The following is a 16013-nucleotide window of genomic DNA, read 5'->3' as shown; positions in this document are numbered from 1 at the left end:
CATGGAGAGGCACAAAAGGCCACGCACGTCTCTACTAATGTTGACATATGGAAATTAAGCAACAGGCCACGTACAAAACGCTTTTGAGATTGGGGATGTCCCCTGGTTTTTGTTTTTGTTTTTTCAACTTAAGTATGACCAACCCCGCTGTCTGAATATGTTTGAGCTTGACTAGTTTTGTTTGATAGAATAGACGTTACTTGCACCGACTTTGATTTCAGAAAGGACATTGATCCACACACAATCTGAAAGAGGTGATGGTTCTGAGAACAAACAAATCCAACTTGTAGTACTGAACGAGAAAACAAATAAATGGTTAGGTGAAAAATTAACTATATATAAATATTCTCAATGAAATTCAGATTACTTTCACCGTTTAGACAAAGTCCTACGGGATGTTAGATATAATTAGAATCCAAATACCATCTAATTTCTAAATCCCTTGCAGAATTAACGGATTAGGGAAACTTGTTTTGTTATGCTAACCTAATTAATTAACAAGAATTTGACATTCAATTCAGAAGCAGCCAAAAGCCAATACCCTCCAGGGTACAATTTTCCATGCTGAGTTTCTTGTATACAAGCTTGGCATGCTTATCTTTCTTTTCATGCATGCATGTGACCCAAAACAACAATACGTTTTAATAGTTGATTTTAAGTAGGATAATCCGTTGTCAAACTTTGAATGAAACGGCGTAGGTGATTGTTACCAAAATAAAAAAACAGAGTAGGTGACAATAATACTTGTACATACTCGATCGTGACGTGCTCTAGTTGTAAGAAGGATAAGGTGCAAGATTGTGATCCAAGTGATGAGGTTATCAATGGTCAAAACAATGCCACTTGTCAAGAGATTAAATAGGTTATTATACATATAGTTAGTTGTTAGAATCTGGTGGACTTGGATAAAGTTGGTTAGAGATAAAGTTAGTTGATATAAGGAGGTGGTTAAAAAGGATTACTCGCTCTGCAAGCTTAGTACTGAAATATGTCTTTGGCCCGAGCCCAAATATGGATTAAGGCTATCTGACCTCACAAAGATTGCTTCATTTTCACAAATATAGATTCTCGAGGAGGTGATCATTGTAAACCATTACAGATTAATGAAGAAAGCATTTTTACTAATACAAATCTCTCTCTCTCTCTCTCTTAAAATCTGCAAGTGCAGCTATCTTTACACTAGTAACAATTATGTCCACTTAACTATTCTTTACAATTTACAGACAAAATTAACTCGTAACTCCATCGACACTTAGTGAAACAAACTTTCTGTGAAATCATTCTTGATGAATTATGTTCAGCGGTGCTGTTACAATCAAGTTCCATGATCTTCATTCAGCTCACAATGCATCCAATTTCCTACTACATCAGTTAACTTACAAGGAAATTAAAAACATGAAACTTACAGAGTTGAAAAACTAACGTGCAAACCTCAATGGCAGACTGCTCATGCCACCTTCTAAAATTTAATCGTGTCGGTATCGCCCTCAATCTTCGCCTAGCCTCCACTGTGCCTTGATTTTTTGCTGGATTATTTGTTATTATGGTTTCCTCTTTTACAGTATTAAGTTATCAAACCACTGTAATTAATCTTAATTAACTAATTAATTCCGTAAATTAAAGAGGCCTGTTCGATATCTTTGCTTCTTCTACACCTCTTGCCACAGAGACTAAAAGACAGAATACGATTTAAGGCTCCATGTTAATTTTTAAGTGGAACAAGTCCATGCATATACAGCAATGAACACACTAGACCTCACCAGAAATTATTCATTATTTCATGGAATTGGTCTATACACAGGATGAAAATAACAAGTGGGCCGGATATGGAAATAATTAATCTCTATTTAAGCACTCATACTCCTTGATCATTATCATCATCATCATCATCATCATTATCACTATTCATTAGTTTTACAAGAAAATTAAACTGTGGCCATGGCTATTCTCCGATCATTTCTAGCGATCATCTGTATTGTATTGGTTGCTGCGACTAGTATGAAACCAACATCTGCAAAACTAAATACTCATTACTACACGAAAGGGTGCCCTCAGGCACTACCAGCCATCAGAAAAGCTGTCGAGCGGGCCATCAAACGCGAGCCACGGATGGGAGCCTCTCTAGTTCGCCTGCACTTCCATGACTGCTTTGTTAATGTAATTATGCTTTTGACTGATCGTTCGCATGCATTTCACTTGCATTTATTATATTTGTTTATTGTATCAGGAGCAGTGAACATGTGAATGTAACCTATTTTCTGATATATGTCCATGGTTTATTGATTAATGCAGGGGTGTGATGGGTCAGTTCTGCTTGATGACACTTCCAACTTCACCGGTGAGAAGACAGCCTTGCCAAATGTGAATTCGATCAGGGGATTAAACGTGGTCGATGATATCAAAAAAGCTGTTGACAAAGCTTGCAAGAAAAGTGTGGTCTCATGTGCAGATATATTAGCAGTTGCAGCTCGTGATTCCGTTTCCATTGTGAGTGCATATATGTCCGATCATTAATAATGCAAGATTCACCAAATTTGTATTACAAAATAACGCGTCAGTATTATACGTTTTAACAAAAACTGAGGTTGAGAATGTACACAAATTCGAATATCATTTTACGAAAAAAAAATTGGTGACGGTACTAACACTTATTTCTTTCGATAGATGAAAATGTCCTTTATGAAATTTGTGTTTAAATTGTTTTGTTATTCAGTTGGGAGGCCCTACTTACAAAGTACAATTGGGAAGAAGGGATGCAAGAACTGCAAGCGTGAATGATGCAAACAGAAATCTTCCTCCTCCATTCTTCAACTTCCCACAGCTTCTCTCAAACTTCGAAGCTCATGGTCTAAACCTAAAAGACTTAGTTGTGCTCTCAGCCGCCCACACCCTTGGACTTGCTCGGTGCACCACCTTCCGTGCCAGGATTTATAACGATACCAATATAGACCCAAAATTTGCAGCCTTGGCCAAAAAGAATTGCCCAACAAGTGGAGGAGATGACAACACAAGGCCACTAGATGCAACTTCAAAGAGATTCGATACTGTCTACTTTGAGGCTCTGTTGAAATCAAAGGGTCTCCTCCACTCTGATCAGGAGCTCTTTAAGGGTAATGGTAGCGATAGTGATAAGTTGGTGCAGCGTTACAGCAAGAACTCAGCTGCTTTTGGAAAAGATTTCGCAAATTCTATGATCAAGATGGGCAACATCAAGCCTCCCACTGGAAACGAGGGAGAAGTGAGACTGGACTGCAGGAAAATCAATTAGGATCGAATTTGCGATACTATATTGTTCAAAGATTTTCGTGTGTCGTTAATTATTTATGTATATCAATTTTGTGTGGCTTGAGATCGAATTTGCGATACTATATTGTTCAAAGATTTTCGTGTGTCGTTAATTATTTATGTATATCAATTTTGTGTGGCTTGAGACCCATTGTTAGTCCATTTCCTAATAGCTCAAGCTTTTAGGGTGTTATCTAACTTGTATCAAAGGCTTGGTTTGTGGGAGGTATTGTGTGCAAAGCCTCCAATATATATTTATCATTCTTCACTTTTTTGTTTGTTTGCAAAGTGCATGAATGTTAAGGTTGCACCTATACGTTTCTCTTGTTGATTAAAACCACGGATCGTGGATTATAAAGCCTTGTATTACGACATTGTAATTCAATGTGAAATGAAATACGATACTTAACAAAATTACATCTCTCATCAACGCCTTTTTATTTTCCTAATCCGTGTGAAGAATGAAACTAGTATGAATAACCAATGAATTGTTACAGGCATTGCAAAGCAAGGATCATGATATTGTAAACGCCATGAATTTGGTTGGAGATTGTAAGCAAAGATGGGAGATAATGATGAAAAGTGGTTAGGATTCTTTATTTGGTGAAGTCTTTAATTTTGTCTTAAAAATGATATTGATGTGCCTAATATGGATGATATGTTTCTTTCTCAAAGGCTAGGGCAACGAAAAACTCAAGCAATCACAAATATGCATCATTATTGTGTTGGGATATTTTATGTTGTTTTGGATTGGCAACTTCAAGAACTAAGCAACTGTTTCAATGAGACCAACACTGAGTTTCTTCTTTGTTTGGCATGTTTATGTCTAGTTAATTACTTCTCTGCTTTTGATAGCCAAAAGCTATTGCGTCTTGCACATTTTATCCTAAGGACTTCTCTATAAATGAGCAGATGATACTTAAGATTCTACTTGAGACTCACATTGTGGATATGCAGTCTAGCATTGAGTTTTCAGGTTTAAATGGGATTGGAGATGTTGAAAAAAAAAATGGTTCAATTGCAAAAAGACAAGGTGTATCCGCTAGTTTACTTGCTTCTGACATTACCGCTAATTCTTCTAGTTGCTATTGCCACCGAAAGAGCATTTTTTGCCATGAAATTTTTGAAGAATCAATTGAGAAATCAGAAGGGAGATCAATGGATGAATGGTAACATGATTATTTTTATTGAGAGAGATATTTGATGATATTAGTAATGATGTAGTCATGCAACGCTTTTAAAAGATGAAAACATGTCGAGGGATATTGTAATATGTTGTATGGAAAACTTTATGAATTAACACATAAGTGTTTTGTTCAGTAAATTCTTGAGTTTTTTAATTACGACTTTTTATTTGAAGATGCCTCCATTCATACAAATCTCTAACTCATCCCTAATTGCACCTATATGTTTCTCTTATTAATTAAGACTACGGGCCGTGGATTATAAAGCCTTGTATTAATTACGATATTGAAATATCAATGAGAAATACGATACTTTACAAATTACATCTCTCTTTGTTTGCATTTTTATTTTATTTTCTGCTCGAAGAGTGAAACTACACGCGAGCAACGATGTTAACTTTATATACACTGAAGTTAAGTGATTGTCTACTATGATCATGGCAAGTGTAATCTATTATGTTATTACGTACCCGAAAAACGAACTATTATATCTAATAGTAAAGATTTTCTTTGACATTATATTGCAAGACTTGGCATGCCCTCTTGTCGGCCAAGCTCTTTCCCCCCATATTGTACAGCATCTGCAAACGCATGTAAGGAGCTAGTGTAAGATTATACATTCAACCAATTAATTATTTATCAATATATTGGTTGAATTGAATCCATGAAAGTGATTAACAAATACGATATTAAAGTTTGAGTGTTCATATCTTGCTGTCCAAGGATCAACTTCTCTGTCTCTATCGGGACAATTCCTGCTGCTACAATGCTAAGTCAGCTGCTAAGATTACCACACCCTATCATCTATTTAATTATAAAACAACCAATTTTATAACATTTAGATTTGGTAAAGCCCTGCTTTTTCTAATATTTAATCACTAACCCTTAAGCTAATTTTATGTGATAAATAAATGGTTAATTGTGCTATTGAACAACAGCTGCTTACGACTTTGATGTCTGTTTTCTGGGGAGATGACAATTAAATAGGATATGCAGAAGCCAAAATTTCGTTCCTCCAACACACAATCTGCAGTAAAATGAGGGTTCTCTCTATAAACATATCCAAGTTGCAGAACTAAATTAAAAACAAGTGAATGCAATTAGGTGACCAACTATACTCTTAAGATCAAGTTTTTAATGAAATCAAGGTTAATGTCACAGTCTAGATCGACCAAGTCGTACTGATTAGTCAATCGTTAAATAGAGGATTAGCACTAGATTACTATTTTAATCCCATCTGATTAAATCTTTTTTCTCATAATTAACCGATGTGGGCAACTTCTGTTATTGGTTAATCCTGTTAAGAGTATCGATCCCACATCGGAGAAATGAGAGATCTTGCATGTGCTTATAAGTAATTGGGCTATATCCAATATTGCTAATTAGTTTTATGGTGAAACCTCAACTTTTTTCGTGGTATTAGAGTAGATTCCCCCATTTGTGAAGCTTAACGGCCTTAGCGGCCACATGTGCTCCACTTCACCCGATTTACGTTGTCTACGTGCTAGACTTCAAAATTCGTGTTGAGAGTATCAATCCCACATCATGTAAAGAAGTGACCTTGCATATGCCTAAGTAATTGATCTACTCCCCAATCTCCATATTGCTAATTGATTTTACGGTGAAACCCTAACTTTCTTCAAATCCATTCTTATTAGCTTAAAAACAAATTCACAGTTGACATTTTCATTAGTTTCTGATTACAAGTTGACATTCAAATTTCAATTCAAAAGGAGCCAAAAGCCAATCCATCCAGAGTCCAATGCCTATCTCCTGAATTCCTGATAGAGTTTCTGAAACAATTTATGGGATTTGACATTTGACATTTTCCCTCTTTCTCTTCATGTGTCCTCTTCAAAATTTTGGAAAGACCATTCCAATGTCAACTACTACGAGTACACTTTATCATGCTGTAGATATAATTTTTTTTTTCTATCGTCCATGAAATTTAAACTCAAAACGTCTTCCACCAAAGTGGAGACTAGATGCCGCGTTGTACATATGCATATAGTTGGGCTGCAAGCAAGCCTTGCACATCTTAATATTTTCTTCTAAAAAAAAAAAAAAAAAAACCAGGAATGGAACCAAATGCACAAAATGACTACATGCCTTCCTCAAACCAAATTTGCACATTGTGAATATGAATTATCATATCTTCAAAGAAAAAAGACTTATCGTTCCACAATTCAGATGCTATACAAATTACCGAAAGAAAATAACCAGGAAAGAGCGACCCCAAGCCAACAAGATCTCCGTTTTGCGAGAATCAGAGTACCGTCTACACAGCCTTATTTTTACTTTACAAAGAGACTGTTCCCATAATGTGCTTACGAGCTTGATCATGCTTGGTGAATATTGTGGATAGCTGCAGTGATGCTCTTACAATCAAATTCCATAGTCTTCATCCAGTTCTCAAAATCTCCAATTTCCTACCACACCAAAAAGAAAAAATTAAAATTTAAAATAACCCATGTTTATAAATTCAACAGTAATTAATTAATTTACAGGAAAATTGAAGAACAAAAATTAAAAATTGAACCTTGATGGCAGTGTTCATAGAACGAGTGACAGAGAGCCAGTGATCGGTTTGTTTGCTGAATCGTGCAATGGTGGCAGCCAAAGCTCTAATTTCATACTCGATTCGCTTCTCGTTCACGAACGCCTCTTGCACGCCGCCGTTCACCGCATCCACCATCAGCTCCGCCACACGCGCCGCCTTCTTGATAGCGTCCTTCTTCGCCTTCTCTGCCAAAAAATCACCATTAATCACTCAATTAATCCGTATCGAATCCAATTTCAATAATCCAGCTTCTTTTCTTCAAACCCTTAGATCGAATTCGAAATTAGATTTGGGGGAACTGAGTCAACTCACCGGTGACGTCGCGAAGTCTAAGGGAGGCGTGGTGGTGATCCTGGACGAGCTGTAGCAGAGCTTCTTCTACACCTCCCGGCTCTGGCTCCGACGAGAACGAGAAGGTGGACGACGATGCGACGGCGGCATGGGCCAGTGGAAGAGACGATTGTGAGTACATGCTGCAGTCGTTTCAAAGTGTGCAAATCAAACGGTAAGTCGTATTAATTAGAATTTACCAAAATTTTTGTCTAGGCCCAAAATTTCTCACCGGCTTAGTAAATTCACCTCCGTATGAAAGCCCATTTGATTTGGTTGGGTTCAGCCCAATAGGTACAACTATTGTTTCAAGCCAAAAAAATTTCCATTTACAATCTTACAGTCACTGCTAGCACTAAAGTTTAGTCGTACACATCTTCAATTGTAAGTAAAAAATCTTAAGTTTAATTCTTATAGATGACGAATTCGAGATATAAATATGGTTGACTATGACGTAAATCACTCCCTCCCCAATATTGTTGTATAAAAAAAAAACAAATGAATTATCATACAATCAATCAAATTGAAGCATACCGTTTCAAATATGAAGTGTGTAAAATACAGTTAAACTTAATAAATAAAACTCATTCTATAATTTAAATTAATAGTAACACTAGGTGACAATATGATAATAACGAACAAATTTCTTGTTACGAGTCAGAGTTGAATGAAGAACTTAGATAACTTTGACGTGTGTTTAATAGTGTTTGGTAAATAATTGAAGCAAACGTTTGATTTAAGAAATTGAATTTGAAGGGCATGTCTACTTGGGTTAGGAAAGGTGGTTGCATATAAAAGTCAAGCTCACTATGCTTTGCTTTTTTTAGTAGGTCGATTAAATAGAGGTTAGCCCCACCCGAACAGTCTCAGTTCAATCATATTTTGAATTCACTCTAGTTGATGTATATATGCATAATCCTATTCTATCAACTAGGATATTCTCAAGGTTTTCTTTTACTTTGCTTTTTATGGGTTGGTAATAACGGATGGTAAACCATAGTTATCCATCGTTTTCATATTCGTAGGAGACTAATTGGGAATTGCACCTTACTTGTGGTTACGATCAAACAGATTTACAACTTACAATATATACTCAGGACCTCCTATTATTTTTTTTAAGGAGCTAATGTCTGCACTTTTTCATTGAGCCATTTGTCGTGGTTTATGCAGGTTGACTCCACAGTCTTCACTAAGATGAGAAAACTCAACACACCAAAATTAGTCTTTTATCAAATTTATGCGCATAATGCATGTCGTAATAACCAAAATGTATTTTGTACCGTGAGACAATATGACAGCTCGAAGAAACGAGTCATATTCATCCATGGCTTAGAGCTGAATGCCAGAATTGACAACATTCAAGTATAACAAGTAAACAAACAAACATCTTTTGCAGAACCTTCAACGTAGAACCACTCCATGTTTTGCAACACATTTTTCAAAAGAGATAGAGGTATCCTCTTTCTTTTATTCTAGTACGCCATTATATAATTTGATTTCGTATAATAAAAAGTTTGAGCAAACATATATATATCCTTATTTGCAAGTGACCCTCTACTACAGCAGTGAAAAAGAGTGTTGCCCTTGCTTCACGACATGGGTTTGAATCTCGTTGGCTCTATAATCTAACATCTAATCTAATAAATTTATCGGTTGACAATATATATATATATATACATATATATATATATATATATATGTATGTATGTGTGTGTGTATCTTTATTTAAGATTAGCCTACGAAATATTATTTTGATATTTATATCGAATGAGTATGCTTAATGTGTGCTTGTTGTTTTTGTTTTATTTATACTAGTAATTAATTAACTTTGACCACAAGCTTAACACATGAAAGTTACTAAAAGTAAAAATTATAAAAAGAGAGAATATATGCATAGACATCGAAAATGAATTTTCGTGTTTACATTATGCTTCACAAATGAAAGGCATTTTCCAAATAAATTTATATGTACACTAAAATTTTGAAATCAACTTTTTTTGGTTGTTGGAATGAACGTGAACCCCTATTCAATTCTATTTATCCTAATAAGATAGCTAACATTTTATTTAGCTTCTTTATTTTGAAAAATGTTAGGAAAACCAAATTTTTGGACCATCTTTTGTAGACCAAATGGTATGACCATTGATGGTGTAACTTATTTTTAATGATTTAAAGCAGGAGCCTACTATCTAGTTGCCACATCACATGGTTTATAAAATATGATTTAAAAATTTGGTATCAAAATGCGTGATTTTTTTTTTAAACAAATGATATTATCTACACTAAGGGGTTAGCCTTATAATGGGCTAGCAATAATATGGTTCAAATGCGTCTTTGTGAGAATCGAACCTAAGACCTCTTACGTACAAGTGAAAAGGAATATCACTGGACCATAGTACTAAGTGTGCATACTTCTTGTCTGTATATGGACAAGTGGAGAATTATTGGTGCATGAAACATGATCTATATCAGTCCCCAGATTTTAGCCTCAAAAATGAATTTCTCTTGAATTTTGAGAAGCTAGCTAGACTGGCAATGGTGGCCATTTTTCTTGACTGAAGAGACAAATATAATACTTTTAGAATAGTTTGAAATCTCTTTTACTACTTTTTCTCTATACTACTATGTACACACACACGCACACGCAATCGCTCTCACAATTTTTCGTATCTTCTCCATGAAATTAAGAAAATCCATCAACCGGTATTTTCTTATGTAATCTTTTATTTTATCTTATTTTTAAGGTCTGCAATCGTGCCTAACTTTGAAAATTTGGTGTTTTGAAATAAAAGTCGAAAGTCAAGAAAAGCTATCGACAACACCATTATAAATCCATACCTAATCGAACCTAATACTAACGGTTTTACAAATTATAGTATAAAGCACATGCGTAGTTTTGTCATGCAAGTTCGTTGTCCAGAATACTTACCAGATAAGACAAATAAAGGCTGGGATATGGCCCGATATTCCTCTTAAATAATTCAAGAGTCGTATTTGCTACAATGCCAGTATCTGCTTAATTAGCTACACATATAATTGACATTGTCAATTGTGACACTCAAAACTCAAATATCACTTCCAAACCCTCCCTATGAATATGATAGCTCTCTACCAATGGGATGGGATTTATTTCTTATGGACTTGCCACTATAGCAGTATTGAAAACAACAACGAGTTAGTTACATCAAAAGAGACTTGTCCATAACATCGTATTTCCAAACACCATTGTAGGTAGTACCGATGAATTATAGTTTCCTACACCCATTGGCAATTAGCATTTCATTTATGTACATCTAACAGGCTATTAGGAGTGGTGCATCATAACTTTAATTTTCTGGTGTCCCACTATAAGATATTCTGGTGTGCCCAAAGTGCCAAAAACAATCAATTTTGTTTTTTTTGTTTTTATTAATACATTTAGTTGAGCACATAGTCAGTATGTCGTCGTCTACCCATATTTGTTGAAAGCTTCCATGAGTGCTACTTGGATTTTTCGACAACTTGTAAGGTTTGATATCGAGGCATGTCGAGCATCACTTGTCAATGCTCACCGAATTATGCCAAAGTGGCATTTCATCGAGTTGTTTATATATAAGCATTCTCATCACGTCTTCATTTTATTATGTCATACTGAAATTTAGTATGATTCATTTACATTTTTATTCCTTAAGTTGTTAGTTAACACATGAATAGAATGATACTCATTCATTGTAAGCGAGCATGCCCAATTTAATGTTTCTTTCGTGTCTCATCTGTAACTTTTTGACACTTTGTTCCTGAAATTAACCTCCAAATCAATGATGTTATCATTTCAAAGACTAACATAACAAATAAAAAGAAATTAAAGAAAAGCAAAATGAGCCAAACTCTCCACCAACCTAACCCGATAGTCACCCACGAAACCACACACAACTCCCTCGGCGGCGACACTCCTCACAGCCGGCAATAGAACGTTTCCTCTCTTTCAATTTTACTTTCTTCCTCTCTCTCACCGGTGAACCAACCAATGATGTTCTTTTTCTTCTTGGATTTAACCAACAACCGCAAAACATCCTTGTATTTATTTTCAAGACTTGATAATTTACAACAGATTTTTTTCTGGAGCTACGAATTGATTATTCTTGCATGGCATTGTATTTTTCTCTTTTTGGTCGAAATCTTGCACGGTATCTTCATCAAATCCCAAAAGGTGTTAACGTCAAAATATGGTGGACCCCCAAAAGTTATAACCAATTTGATCCATTCCCACATTGACCGTCTCCGCTGGTTCATTTCACGTAAACGTGCTTTTGAAGGTTTACCACCTTTCTCCATCCAAATCATTCAATCCATCGCATTCTTTGCTGCTGTATCATTCAATCCATCGCATTCTTTGCTGCTGTGGTTGTACTACTAGTTGATCCCTTCAACTAAAAAGCAAACTCCTCCTAATTAAATACTAGACGTAGAAATTGTCATGCCATGCACTGCTTAGTCTTAGTCTTTAGGATTAGGTTAACCTGTCATCCAGAAAATCTCCCCACTTCTTCCTCTATATATAACCCTATTATATTCTCCATGCAACACCATATTCTCAAACCTTGTTAATTCAACTACATTTTGAATTTGAAACAATGGCTTTTAGTAATACTTTTTCATTGTGTTCCATATTGATGATCGTCACAGTCGGTGTTCTTGTGGGTTTCACTGGGAGCTCTTCTGCTCAACTCTCTACGAATTTCTATTCTAAGAGTTGTCCTAAAGTTTTTGATACAGTCAAATCTGTTGTCAAGTCTGCTGTATCTAAAGAAAAGCGCATGGGCGCTTCTCTTCTTCGCCTTCACTTTCATGACTGCTTCGTCAACGTAAGTTCTTTTTAATATGTGCTTCTCTCTATTATAATTTTTCTTTATTAAACACATTATCTGTTTATGTGATCATACTATTAATTACAAAGTTGGATAATGTTAATCACATATCATCTAGTATGGATGCCGTGGTGGTTTAAGATAAAGAGAACATGAAGGGAAAGATTGATTTCATTGAGATTTGGAATGAGTGAATAGTGTTTACAAGGCAATCCATGAATTGATTTCCCTGTTTACAACTCTGTAGAGGGAATACATGAATCTCTTCCATTATCAACCATAACAGAATTGATAACCCCTCTTATAGTTTCTAACATCACTACTAATGACCTCTAATTTGATGACACTTGTCACAATCTTGACCATATGTTCTATACTTCTCATTAGTGTTTGAGCACATTTTTGCTCACCCTTAAGTGATGGTAATGCACCCCATTGTATTTATTAACGTTGGATGAATTTAAATTTTGAGATTTGTGTCTATCCACTACACATATTTTAAAATTTAAACTTATCTAACGGTGATAAATAGGATGGTGAGAAAAGATTTTCCTTAGTGTTTCAGGTAATTTTCTAGTTGTACATTAACTCTGTTGCAGTCCATATGTTGTTATAATTTTTTTTTTCCAGTTACTTTCTATCCATGTTTCTTATGGTAAAACCTCAATTTCTTCACTTTCAAAATAAATAATAAAAGTCAATATATATTAGTGGTTATTATTATTAATTACTAATACTAATCGTACGTTGTTGAATTCATGCATCATACCAGGGTTGTGATGGATCTCTATTACTGGACGACACTTCTTCCTTCACCGGTGAGAAGACTGCAGGCCCGAATAACAACTCTGCAAGAGGGTTTGAGGTTGTGGACAAGATCAAATCCCAAGTGGAAAAGGCATGCCCCGGAGTCGTTTCCTGTGCTGATATCTTAGCTATTGCTTCTCGAGATTCCGTTCAAATTGTGAGTAACAAAACTACATGATTTAAGTAACTATGTGCTAGGTTTAGGGAGATTTTAATCCTCTAAGTTAACAGTATAAATTTAACGGTTTTGATTTTATTTTACTGCAGCTTGGAGGACCAAGTTGGGAGGTTAAACTTGGAAGAAGGGATTCAAAGACAGCTAGCCTATCGGCTGCCAATAGTGGAGTCATCCCTCCTCCTACTGCCACCCTCAACGAGCTTGTCAACAGGTTCCGAGCTGTAGGTCTCTCTCAAAGGGACTTGGTAGCCTTATCTGGTAAATTTCAGCTTCCTTTTAACGATGTACATCTTTTGCTGGCACTTTTGTCATTTCATTGGTCAACCGGGAGGGCAAATTTGAAATTAAAATCCCTTCCAACATTATTGAAAAGAAGAATACCACTAAAATAAGAGTGGCTGATATCAGTCTTTTCATTGTACGAAATAAAAGAGAACAAAAAAAAAAAATGTAGTTTTAACGAAAAACTCGCGGTACTGTTCACTTTAACGAAAACCACATTTTTACACTAAAAGTCAATCCTGATACTATTCACTTTATCCTTTATTTTGTTCTTATTATTAAAACTCAAAGTTTTCAAGCCCTTTTCATTAGTTTTTCTAAAAAAAAAAGTCATATCAAAGCCCTTTGGTTTTGGTCGGTTAATTACCATTGCGGATTTGAACCCCCGGTTAGTTTAACAAGGATTTGGTTTTGAAATGAGAAAACCTTAAAAAGATGGAAGGATCTTAGTTTTGATTTATCTATAAGATAGATAAAAACAAAAGGGATGACGACTTAATGTTATCTTGCCAGATGGGTTGACATATTATGTTGTCACTTGTCATATGGCCTAATAACAGGTACTCATATTGTTAGACAGTCAATTTGAGATATCGATGGAATGAGCTCTATTTGAATGTGCGGTGCTAGATGGAAAATTTGACAGCATATGTAACACCAACAATATCGATTAGATGAACTCCTTTTGATTTCTCAATTAAATGTGTTTGCTTTTACATGATATGGCAGGAGCTCACACAATTGGACAAGCAAGGTGTACAACTTTCAGAGCTCGCATATACAACGAGACCAACATTGATGCTTCATTTGCCAGGACCAGACAAAACACATGTCCAAGAACAGTTGGCTCCGGAGACAACAACCTTGCACCTTTAGACGTTACGACCCCAAATACCTTCGACACTGCCTACTTCAAGAACCTTGTCAACCAAAAGGGTCTCCTTCACAGTGATCAAATTTTGTTTAACAGCGGAGCCACCGATTCATTGGTTAAATCCTACAGCGGCAATGCTGAAACCTTCAATGCTGACTTTGCCAAGGCAATGATCAAGATGGGAGATAACAAGCCACTCACTGGATCTAAGGGCGAGATTAGATTGAACTGCAGGAAGCGTAATTAATTTAGAAAAGGACCTCTCTCTGATAAGAATAAACCAAAAATCCCACAAGCTGGGAGAAATATAATTTTGGGTTTTATATTGTTTGTTATGCTAAGGAAGGTTTTGTTTGTTGGGTATGTTTTAGTTTCAAAGAATTGAAATTGTAGGCGTTGAAATACCAATTATTAATTGTTGATGGAAAGTTTACTTTCAATTGAACAAAGTGAATGGTGATGATCAATCAATTTCCAATTTCCTGGTGCTTTTTTATTATGAAATCGTTAATCTAACATCTTAAAGTCACAAGCATTTGTTTCTACATTACAATATAGTGGTACCTCTACACTCTCAACGGTAAATTTCAGCTTCACCTCTCCCAAATACCGAATTTACTAGCTCATTAACTTTGCTCAAATCCAAATAAAATTACACCAATTTGGCCCAACTTTACAGGGCCTCATTTCATTATTGCTTGGTATGCCAAAGCCCACTAGAGATGTCATGACCTGGTTTGGCAATCGCGACTCTGTATATTATACCAAACATTATAATTTTTTTAAATATACGAGATACTGTCATTTCGTATTAACCATTTACTTATATTATGACATATGTGTTTGATTTTTACTAATAAAATGGAACACATAATTTTATTTTTCAAAAAACATAAGTTTAATAAACATTGTAGAATTTGAGTTTATTTCAGAAGCTGCTCTTTAAGGCTTCAAGCTCCAACAAAAGTTTCCACAATGTCATTTTATTTACATACTCGATCACTGGAGATGTTTCTTCCCATGTTCCTCGTAATGGGAAACAATGTAGCTCATTGCCTCGCTAGACTGGCCATTTACTCTTGTGGAATTTGTACTTGGTTTAAAGAACCTTCTGATTTTATCAGTAGTTGATTTAGAAATTCTTTCATGGGTGGCGAAATATAAAACCTTATAAGTTATTTTAGACAACAAAGCTTTATTGGAACTTTGAAATTCGGGGTTTAGGTCAAACGATGCAAGTATGCATGATGTAGTGTTTTTCACTAAGTTGTCATGTTGGTGGGTGAGTCTTAGCAATGGTGGCGCCAGAAAAATTGGGAAAGGAAGTTGTGATGGAGAAATTTGAGTGACGAAGTGGTTGAATTTGTGTACACAACATTGTTCAGGTTTTCTTGTCAAATTACGACACTAGTTACACATAACAATCTTAAGGTTTTCTTGAAAATTTACAATTTAGATATAACCATTCTTTTATCCCTTTCCTAATTTCATAAACAAAGGACAGATTATATTCCGTAGAATAGAGAAGATAAATTTCACATTAAACAAAAGGGCAGAAGAGAATTTTTTTAATCAAAGTTTATGTCGAGTCTTTAACTAGACCTTGGTTGAAGATGGCCTCCTCTTCAGAAATTACAAAAGCTACTTAATTTGAAGAAACCTGGAA

The 16013-nt window shown here is 35.4% G+C and overlaps 3 protein-coding genes across 3 annotated transcripts; 2 read left to right on the top strand and 1 right to left on the bottom strand.

The window, feature by feature from the left end:
- The first annotated feature begins 1938 nt into the window (after positions 1–1938).
- On the top strand, positions 1939–3268 carry LOC137743853 (peroxidase RIP1-like). The gene is made up of 3 exons (XM_068483789.1): positions 1939–2157; positions 2293–2487; positions 2714–3268. The coding sequence occupies exons 1-3, from the start codon at positions 1939–1941 to the stop codon at positions 3266–3268; spliced, it is 969 nt and encodes a 322-aa protein (XP_068339890.1).
- A 3290-nt stretch (positions 3269–6558) lies between these two features.
- Positions 6559–7527, bottom strand: LOC137743744 (biogenesis of lysosome-related organelles complex 1 subunit 1-like). The gene is made up of 3 exons (XM_068483687.1): positions 7342–7527; positions 7009–7214; positions 6559–6898 (listed from the first exon to the last, which is right to left on the bottom strand). Exons 1-3 carry the CDS (start codon positions 7499–7501, stop codon positions 6809–6811), a joined length of 456 nt encoding a protein of 151 aa, XP_068339788.1. The 5' UTR covers positions 7502–7527; the 3' UTR covers positions 6559–6808.
- Positions 7528–11753: 4226 nt separating this feature from the next.
- Positions 11754–14819, top strand: LOC137742315 (peroxidase 4-like). Its single transcript, XM_068482156.1, has 4 exons — positions 11754–12203; positions 12979–13170; positions 13281–13449; positions 14203–14819. The coding sequence occupies exons 1-4, from the start codon at positions 11973–11975 to the stop codon at positions 14592–14594; spliced, it is 984 nt and encodes a 327-aa protein (XP_068338257.1). The 5' UTR covers positions 11754–11972; the 3' UTR covers positions 14595–14819.
- Positions 14820–16013: the final 1194 nt, after the last annotated feature.

This window comes from Pyrus communis, chromosome 8, assembly GCF_963583255.1.
Source record: "Pyrus communis chromosome 8, drPyrComm1.1, whole genome shotgun sequence".
Classification (NCBI taxonomy): Eukaryota; Viridiplantae; Streptophyta; class Magnoliopsida; order Rosales; family Rosaceae; genus Pyrus; species Pyrus communis.
This window is presented reverse-complemented; position numbering and strand designations above follow the sequence as displayed.

Bases quoted from the DNA above. Each gene is read 5' to 3' on its own strand.
- LOC137743744 (XM_068483687.1), bottom strand. From the start codon at position 7,501: ATGTACTCACAATCGTCTCTTCCACTGGCCCATGCCGCCGTCGCATCG. The intron at 7,215-7,341 runs GTGAGTTGACTC...ATTTTTTGGCAG, and splicing joins TAGACTTCGCGACGTCACCG to AGAAGGCGAAGAAGGACGCT. The intron at 6,899-7,008 runs GTTCAATTTTTA...TTGGTGTGGTAG, and splicing joins CTATGAACACTGCCATCAAG to GAAATTGGAGATTTTGAGAA.
- LOC137743853 (XM_068483789.1), top strand. From the start codon at position 1,939: ATGGCTATTCTCCGATCATTTCTAGCGATCATCTGTATTGTATTGGTT. The intron at 2,158-2,292 runs GTAATTATGCTT...TGATTAATGCAG, and splicing joins TCCATGACTGCTTTGTTAAT to GGGTGTGATGGGTCAGTTCT. The intron at 2,488-2,713 runs GTGAGTGCATAT...TTTGTTATTCAG, and splicing joins CTCGTGATTCCGTTTCCATT to TTGGGAGGCCCTACTTACAA.
- LOC137742315 (XM_068482156.1), top strand. From the start codon at position 11,973: ATGGCTTTTAGTAATACTTTTTCATTGTGTTCCATATTGATGATCGTC. The intron at 12,204-12,978 runs GTAAGTTCTTTT...GCATCATACCAG, and splicing joins TTCATGACTGCTTCGTCAAC to GGTTGTGATGGATCTCTATT. The intron at 13,450-14,202 runs GTAAATTTCAGC...ATGATATGGCAG, and splicing joins GGACTTGGTAGCCTTATCTG to GAGCTCACACAATTGGACAA.